The sequence below is a fragment of the Lissotriton helveticus genome, chromosome 10 (assembly GCF_964261635.1).
Source record: "Lissotriton helveticus chromosome 10, aLisHel1.1, whole genome shotgun sequence".
Lineage (NCBI taxonomy): Eukaryota > Metazoa > Chordata > Amphibia > Caudata > Salamandridae > Lissotriton > Lissotriton helveticus.
In genome coordinates this window covers 56,582,877-56,592,146 of record NC_136071.1, presented here as the reverse complement: position 1 = coordinate 56,592,146, position 9,270 = coordinate 56,582,877, and the positions used below count along the sequence as shown (strand labels likewise).

At 39.8% G+C, this 9,270-nt stretch overlaps 1 protein-coding gene across 1 annotated transcript; it reads right to left on the bottom strand.

The window, feature by feature from the left end:
- Positions 1-7,788: 7,788 nt before the first annotated feature.
- LOC144785034 (olfactory receptor 1C1-like) lies at positions 7,789-8,712 on the bottom strand. Its single transcript, XM_078664156.1, has one exon. It carries the CDS (start codon positions 8,710-8,712, stop codon positions 7,789-7,791), a length of 924 nt encoding a protein of 307 aa, XP_078520282.1.
- Between the last annotated feature and the right edge of the window lie 558 nt (positions 8,713-9,270).

Below are 9,270 nucleotides of genomic sequence, written 5' to 3'. Positions count from 1 at the left end.
CTCCATAGCAGGTGGATTTGTTTACAAACTCTTCTGATAGTTTTTTTCTGTAGAGACTAGAAAACATGCAGGTCCCGATTCACAGAACTAACTTAAGACAAAATCCTAAACTTATTACCATTTACTCATTTTGGTATTCACAGAAGACACTTACTCATTTTGGTATTCACAGAAGGCACTTACTCATTGATGAGTAAGTTCCTTCTATGAATACCAAAATGAGTAAGTGCACTTACTCATTTTGGTATTCACCGAAGGTACTTATTCATCAATGAGTAAGTGCCTTCTGTGAATACCAAAATGAATGAGTGCCTTCTGTGAATACCAAAACAAGTAAGTGCCTTCTGTGAATACCAATATGGTAGAAAATTTAGGATTTTGTCTTAAGTTAGTTCTGTGAATCGGGCCCACTGAGACCACCAGAGATGTAAAGAGGACAGCATAGGGAAGTAAGTGAGGAACACGTTTCAATGGCTAACCCCTGCCACAAGCCAACCCCCCTTGTGTACACATAACATATTTACAACAGACACATGAACAATGCACCAGTGTGTTGTATTGCAAATGTTAAACAATGAAATGGATTAAAGTCAGTGTTCCTTTACTTGTGCTTCTAAAATATTAGTTCACTTCATGGCATGAATGATCCTCTTTCGATTCCAAGAAATAAAGTTGATGAAGTGAATGGATATAGGATGTGTACTGAAAAGCATTCCTGTGCATCCTACCAAATTATTGCATTCCGAGGCTTACATGAAGATAATTGTACTTTGACTCTAGTTTATCTACCATTAGGCGGCCCTGTGGAGAAAACTGCAAAGTTATCTTGGCAATATCACATGCACATTTTGTCATTCCCTTCAGCCATAAGCAGGTGAAGTCAGTACATTCCATTTTGAAAGGTATATACATAAAAATCTTTGAGGTACTCAGAATTGTTATCTTGAAGTTTGGTATGAAGTTCTGTGGTTATACTGAATAAGCAGCTACCTGTGTTATTATGTTTACTGATGTCATAACTACACTTTCACTATTGCTTTATTAATCTTTTTGCTTTCTCAAATTTGCTAGAAAATCCACCATTTACTCACTCTTTTTTCAGAATGTTCTTGGGGGAGAACCCAACCAAACACCTCTTATGTCATTGGGGCTTTTATGCCTCACCACTTACAAATGTCACCAGCCACCACTGCATATGTCGCTTTACTGATGATCCGCACAATTAATGATAATTTTTCCGATTGTACTCAAAACAATTATCAAAATTTCACAAATTATGTATTGTCTTTCTATTACATATAGCAATCACAAAAATATACTTTCCATTCGTTATTAGATTGTTTAAAAAAGGCACTTTTAAAGCATTTGATTGTATTTGTAAGAAAATAGAGGTAGTCAAAGGCTAATCAATGAAGTTGCTAATGACTTAATAATAACTCTCTACTAAAGCAGTTAGATGTTGCAAAAGAAACCTTATCACCCTGCAGAAAGACACTCTTCATTTGATGAGGTTCCTATGCCAATGTGAATCTCTGCTAAACTGCCTGCCTCCAGTGATCACCCGGTTCAGCATTTGAATCTGAAGGTGTCTTAATAAAACGAGCCGGCTCCCTTGTACCTAGGCAAAGCCCAGACTTTGTTGAGCTTTAATGTGCGCCACCAATGATACCTCTGCTCAACACCATGAAGACTTGGATTAATGCCTAGCTCTGATGTCATTTGCTGAAAGTTAGCGGGGCAGGAAGAGAGAGGCTTTTGGACAGCTGAATCCATGCTGTGCCTAAGGGGTTGAAGTGTTGCATCTGGAAAGTTTCAGAGTGATTGTGAGTTTTTGACTGATGATTTGTAGCGGATGAGTGAGCTTAATGTAGGACTCTGGGCAGAGTTCTAACTGGTGTGAGCACCCAGTGGTAGCTGAAAAGTAATGATTGGAGTTCCATCACTGCTGGAGAAACATCCCACAATAACTGACTGCCAGCCTGAAAACAGAGTGAGTTTCTGCAGGTTTATGTCAGGGACTGTCTGAGACACAGTCAGGGTCTTGGGCAAAGGCTGGCAATTGGGTAGAAAACATAAGCAGAAAAAGGAATACAACCCTGGCCAGGATCACACCAGAGGCGAGAGGAGATAAGGTATCCAAAGGGGAAGCCTGCACAAAGGAAGAAGATGGCTAAGACTCAGAAAGGACAGGTAATCATGAGGCAATTTTGCATTCAGAATATTCAGAATAACTACACCCGGAATTGATGTGCAAGACATTCATATATATATATATATATATATATATATATATATATATATATATATATATCCAAAAAGCATTCCTCCAACTGACGGGAGCCACCATCTCTACAGGGCGGCTTCGCAAAGCGGGCATGGAGCGACCAGCATTTTGGAAAGCCAAAGCACAAACACAAGAACTGCGAAGCCCAACTGCGTGTCTCACTGGCTTTATTTGCTTCTCAGAAGTGGCAGGACATCAAAACCTTACGCGTTTCAGCCGATATTTGTGGCTTTGTTCACAGGTGAGGTGCATCACAATCAATTAGCTCACATATTTAAAAAAATATGTATTTTTGAACACCCTCATCACGTGACCAGGTAACAATACTACCAGTCCCATAGTGCACCTTGATCATTACTTCACACTGCGGTGTTTCTATACTGTAAAGCAGCGTCTTAATCACACAGATAGAGTAAGATCCTTCACTCATTTCTATATGTACTGTGATGCTGTTGTGCTGCATAGCGTCCTTAATCACAGTACAGCTTTGCAAGTGCACTCGATAATACAAGATAATATAGATATATATATATTCAGTGAAAAAAACATGGGTTTCAGGAATGTTATAGTTATTTGGACATTTAACTCGTACAAAACCAGAGAAATGTTGCCGTTATTGTTAGATGAGCTAACTATAACTCGCGCCCCCGCAATGCACTGCTAATGATGTCACATATTACATAACTCATGACATGGTCAGTGACATCACTGATGACATCACTGATGACATCTCAAATGACATCACTGATCAGCCAATCAGATTTCACGATGACATGTGTGGTTAGGCTCCGCCCAGATATCAATATTTCTTTTTCCTTTAATATTTCAAAAACTAGTGAAAGGATTTACACCATTTAAAAAAAGTCTCTTTCTGACCAAGACCTACCTTTTTGCCAAATTTGGTGTAATTCCGTTCAGCAGTTTGGGCTGTAGCTTTGTCTAAAGTTTCCTATGGAATTATCATGGGGAGAACGCGTTTTGGGACTGTTTTCATTGGGCGCAGGGTCAAAACTGATTTGCATATGGCGAGGTCCAAACTAGACGGGCATGGCGTGCAAAAAAACGATGGATGGAGGCCCTAGTCTCTGTACAGGGGTGAATGTATGACATTGTTCTGCATTCTGTCCATCAATTGTCTTTTTTGCATTTGCCACCTCCAGTGGGACGGGTATGCCCAGACATGGGTCCTGTGCTCACAATGCCACTGGAATCAAGCTATCCTGGCTGATGAGGACTGAAAGCCCAAAAATGGTCTTAGGATGCTTGTTTCCATTCCAGGGAGGACCTGGCCTGGAAGTTCGGGCTGGAGTGTTCCCATTGGGCACAGGATCAAGACTGATTCGCGTACGGCGGGGTCCAAACTGGAATGGAATGGTGAGCAAAAAAACAATGAATTTAACCCCAGATCTCTGTACTGGGGTGAAAGTATGACATTGTTCTGCAATCTGTCCATCATTTCTTTTTTTGCACTTCGGATCCCCAAGCCTCACTCAAGTTCATAAGCTTTGGTTCAGCGCCATTGTCTACCCTTTAGAAAGTGCCTTGACTTTAAAGCACTTTGCATCGCTTTTAAGCCTTGAATGGCTTAGATCCAGATTATTTGAACCAGAAGTTCAACTGGTACCACCCTTTTAGAACCCTGCGGTCTTTATCGGCCTATAATGTGATGATTCCCAAGGTTAGGAGAGCTCACTGGGGAGGCAGAAGTTTCAACCATAGTACAGCCAAACAATGGAACTCCCTCCTTCTCCACGTGAAGAAATGTAGGGGCCTTCTCCCTTTTAGGAAAGCCTTGAAGACATGGGGCCAGATGTACAACCATTCTAAATTGCAACTCACAATTTGTGGCACTCAATTGCGTCTCGCAAATTGCAAGTCACAGTCATGGCCCTTTCAGACTCCTCTCCAGCAAGTTGAGGCTCTCACCTTGTTCCTCCCTTTCTCTCTCTCTCTCTCTCTCTCTCTCTCTCTCTCTCTCTGTTCTTTGTCACTGCCTTCTGTTTTGTTCCACTCATCATTTTCATTGATCTTTGTTAGTGTCTTTTGTAAATGTTTCGAGTCTTTTTTCTTTTTTCATTGTCATTTGCTTGTGACCTTTGTCTGTGCCATTTCTCTTTGTCACTGTTCTTCATTTCCCCTTCTTGTTTCTTATACCCCTTGCGCTCATTACCTTTTCCTGCTTTCACGCTTCCTTCTCACTTACGTCCCATCCCAGCATCCCTCACAGTGTGCCTACTGCCCAGGACCTATTTAATGGGGCTGTTGGCGCAGGCAAGCCATTAAACAAGCAATGTTTCTAGCCTCCCTTTAGGACTTATCTGTGCCCGGACATCCATCCAGGCAACACACTTTTGTCCCCCGCTCCAGCATGTTGAGAATCCTGTATTGCTCCTCTCCTTCTCCCTGTCTCTCTCTTTCTCTCTCTCATACACTATCTCTCTCTCTCTTCTCCTAAGGTTCTTCCACCCTTTAGGTTTTGCCATTTCTCTTCTCTTTTCTATACTTACTCACTTTTCACCTTGATCTGTTTTGTGCCATTTCTATTTGTCATTACCCTTTGTTTGTGTGTTTTCTCTTTGTAATTGCCCTATGTTTTGTGCCATTTATCATTGTCATTGCCCCTTGTTAGCACCTTTTCTCTTTATTTTGTGCCTTTTTTCTCTTGTCATTGGCATTTGTTTGTACAATTTCTGTTTGTCACAGCCCTTTGTTCTTTGCTATTTCTCTCTATCATTGCCCTTTTTAGTGCCTTTTGTCTGTTTTGGAAATGTTTTTTTTTTAAGGCAAACTCAAGCGTATATATCTTAGATTCCTTTTTAGATGTTGGCGGATGGGTTATACCGTCACAAAGGGGCTGGCAATCCCATCCACTGAAATATAAATCCTATTATATCCAACAGGACTTATTTTCAGCGGCAGGATATTCGTCCCTGTTGTGACCGGGTAACCCATCTACCAATATCTAAATGAGGCCCTAAGTGTTGTAATCACCAGTCACTGCCATACATAATTCAAAGTAAATCTACCTTTATATGGATGAGACACTAGTTGTATATTTATGTCTGGGGAGTCTCTGCACTCATGGTGAAGATTCAGCACAATAAAAGGTTAAAGATACTAGTAAAATTGCTTTGTGAATTGCAAAGACTCATCATAAACTTACACAATAGTCTAAGTTTGCCTTTGAGAAAATGTTAATAAAATGACCACTGTCAGTCTAAGTGAAAGCCAGTACTTGTAGCTAATGTCTATGGACTGTTTTTAAAGAGCCCAATCAGTAATTCAATGCTTACCACCAGTTGACCAGCATTACAAACTGTCTTAGACGAAAGATTTCACCCATATCAGAGCTTACGTGTTGTAAGTGTGTAAAGGACAAGAGCTAAACTAACATACTTACATTAATTAAGTACTTAAAGTGATCATAGCTAAATTTGCTAGTACAATAACTATCCCATTCAAACAATTACAATAGATACCGCAGATCTTGTTTGTTAAAGACACGCTCATATGCTCCAAGCTTAAACATCCTAAAACTCTCTCTTTCACACAATTTTAAAATCTTACCATGGCCTCTTCCATGACGCATTAGGCTTTCAGTTGCCATAATCCCTATTTTATTCAAATTATCTCTACGTGTGGAGTCTCTCAGATGTACAGGCCTGGGGTATTTTTCTGTGCAATCTTTTATTTTTTTAAGCACTCTTGAGTGTTCCTTCCATTACTCTTTCACGGGATGTAATGTAGAGGCCACATACATTTTTAAATTGGCAAAAGTTATGATGTATACACAAAACAGTGTGTTAAAATTCAGGAATTCTTCTATCGGATAATTTTTTTTCCTGAGGTGGTCAAAAAAAGATGTTTGTTTGCCATTTGTGACGTTACAGAAAATACAGTTGGCACATGTGAAAAATGCTAATGTATCAGAAATTGTTTTTTTTCTATTTGCCACCTTTGGATACCCAATGGTTTCACTGATGCATAATACATCCTACAAGTGTTTTACCATGGCCAAAAGTGATCTCAACCTTTTCATTAATGTGTTCGGTAATGTATTTATCAATTTGCAGCAAATGTCAATGTCTCTTCAGGATCTGATAGATCTTAGAATGTTCATGATCATATTTAGTGATGAACCTGACAGTAGTATCTTTCTTACATTTTGCTTTGCGTTTATGAGTACATTGCATCCATAACAATTTTTTTCTTGAGAATTTACTAACTTTTTCTACTGCTTTATTAATAATAATCTTTGCATAACCCCTCTCTACAAATCCGATTTTAATATTTGTTTATTCTTTCTGGTCATCAAGTTCAGTACTGCAGATTCTCTGTACTCAAATCAGTTCAACATAAGGAATAATATGCTTTTGCTATGACTCTTGCAAGCTTACGTAATCCCTCTGCCCAGCATCATCAACTCTCACGTCTTATACACCACTGACAACACACAAGTTAGCCTCACGATCAAGACATTCAGAATCTGGAACAAGTTCACAGCATGCATGACCAAAATCGCTGACTGGATGAAGTCCAAATTTTTGAAGTTGAACATTGATGAAACTGAAGTCATGATCTTTGGGAAGAGCTCCTCACCTTGTGTCTCTGTCTGGTAGCCGATAGAACTAGGACTGACACCCACCTCCACCACCAACATCAAGAACCTCGGGATCAACTTTGACTGCAAGCTCAAAATGATTGCCCAAGTCAACGCCATCATTCCATCATGCTTCCACACCTTAAAAATGTGAAGTAAATGGCTCCCTACCGACACCCTAAAAAACTGTCAACCATGACCTTGTCACCAGCAAGCTGGACTCTGGACAACCCCCTATATGCCGGTATCAGCAACCGTTAATGAGTAGGCTGCAGACCATTCACAACTCAGTGGGCAGAATCTGCACACACATCTCACCTCAAGGAGTTACTCTGGATACGCATATATACACCAGCACAATTCAAACTTCTCACCCACACATTCAAAGCACTGCATAACTCTGGCCCAGCATACCTTAACAATTGCATCGGTTTCACAAACCCATGAAACATCGGTAGTCAGCTGGACATCTATTTTCACATATCCCATGCATTTATAAACCCAGATCAAGCAGTTGAGCCTTTTTCTCCATCAATCCTAAAACATGGAACATCCTGCAGCTACCCATATGATCCTCCCCCTCATTTCTTGAATTCTGCAAGAACCTAAAGACCTGGTTTGTTGAGTAATGACAGTAGGCCCTAGGCTTTGCTACATGCACACCGACTCAGCATGATGATGCCATTCAGTGTGAGAGAGCTCCTTACAAATATATGAAAAACTGTGCACCTTATTAATAGACATCACGTCACATGCCATATCATCCATTCATCTGCATTACTCTTATACGATTAGTCTTAGAAAGCCAGCTTGCTGGCATGTGACAATTGAATTTCTTTAGTAATTGACAAGTAAATTCAACCCTACAAAGTTGTTTCATTTAAACTCTATTACCCCTACATAGCTATCTACAAAGTGCTTTCCTCAAGGCTCTTTTGACCTCCTTATTTCTGAAAGTGTAGATGAAAGGGTTCAGCATCTGGGGCACAACAATGTACATTACACTTACAATCCTGTCAGAGGGAACAAATGTGGCTGTAGGGGGGCGTACATACACAGAAAGTGCTGACCCGTATAAGAGTGTGACAACAATAATGTGAGAAGAGCAGGTGGAAAATGTTTTGCGCTTGGCTACAGCCGTCGGCATCTTCATTATGGTGATGATGATATGACCATAGGAGATGGCAATGCAGGATAAAGGGATACTTAAAATGAAGCTCGCCTCTACTATGTCGACAAGTGTAATAATTGTTAGGTCTGAGCAGGAGAGCTTGAAGACTGGTACAATTTCACAGAAGAAGTGGTAGATTATGTTGGACCCACAATAAGTCAGCCTTGAGGTCCACACTGCATACAGTAATGAATGTAGACAGACGATGACCCAAGATCCAGAGACAAAGAGGACGCAAAGCTCCTTACTCATCACCAATGTGTAATGGAGAGGCCGGCAGATGGCCACATACCTATCATAGGCCATTACTGCCAGGAGGAAGCTTTCCATATTACCAATGGCATGATAGAAGAACATCTGAGAGAAACAACCTAAGAAGGAAATTGTCTTAAGGGCACGAAGAAGGTTGATTAAGAGATTTGGGATGATGGTGGAGGTGACAACGATATCTACCACCGACAGACAGCAAAGGAGAAAGTACATGGGGTTGTGAAGGTGGGAGTCGTTGATAATCAATGCAATGATAACTGTGTTTCCAAAAAGTGTGGTAATGTATGTGATTAAAAAAAAGACAAAGAGAAGTTTTTGATCCTCACCAAGATCGGTAAATCCAACAAGAATGAATTCTGACACTGTAGTTCGGTTGCCTTTATCCATACTTAATGTACCCTATGACGATAGAGAATGGCAAAGCAATATCAGTTATGGTAATGTGTTGGTTCATAACAAACATGGTAAGCATATAATATTTATCTCAGTATTATGAAATATTCCAATAATATGTTCCCTTCCTTGAAAGCTTGAGGTTCCCCAAATGCATTCTAATTCCTATCATCTCCTTTTTACACCTCCATTTGACTAAGTTCAGTAAATCTTTATTTCGATGATTGAAAACCTTCATAAAATACATATATCCAGTAAAAAAATTAATTAAATAGCATATCTGAACTTTATCTAAAAACAAAAGTGCACAATTATAAAACACAGTATAATATACATTCATTCCTTAACATTAACCTCTTGTAATTCTTAATCTTACTGCCACTTTTAAAAAATTCATAATAGAACATAATGTGCGCATATCGTTTGCTCTTTGTAAGAAGAGTAAGGCAGTTTTAGCATGACCAAACTTTGCCTCTTTCAAAATAGCCACCAAAAATTTTCGTTGAGGCATCTGATGAAAAGGACATAGAAGTACAAAATGAAGGGTGTCCT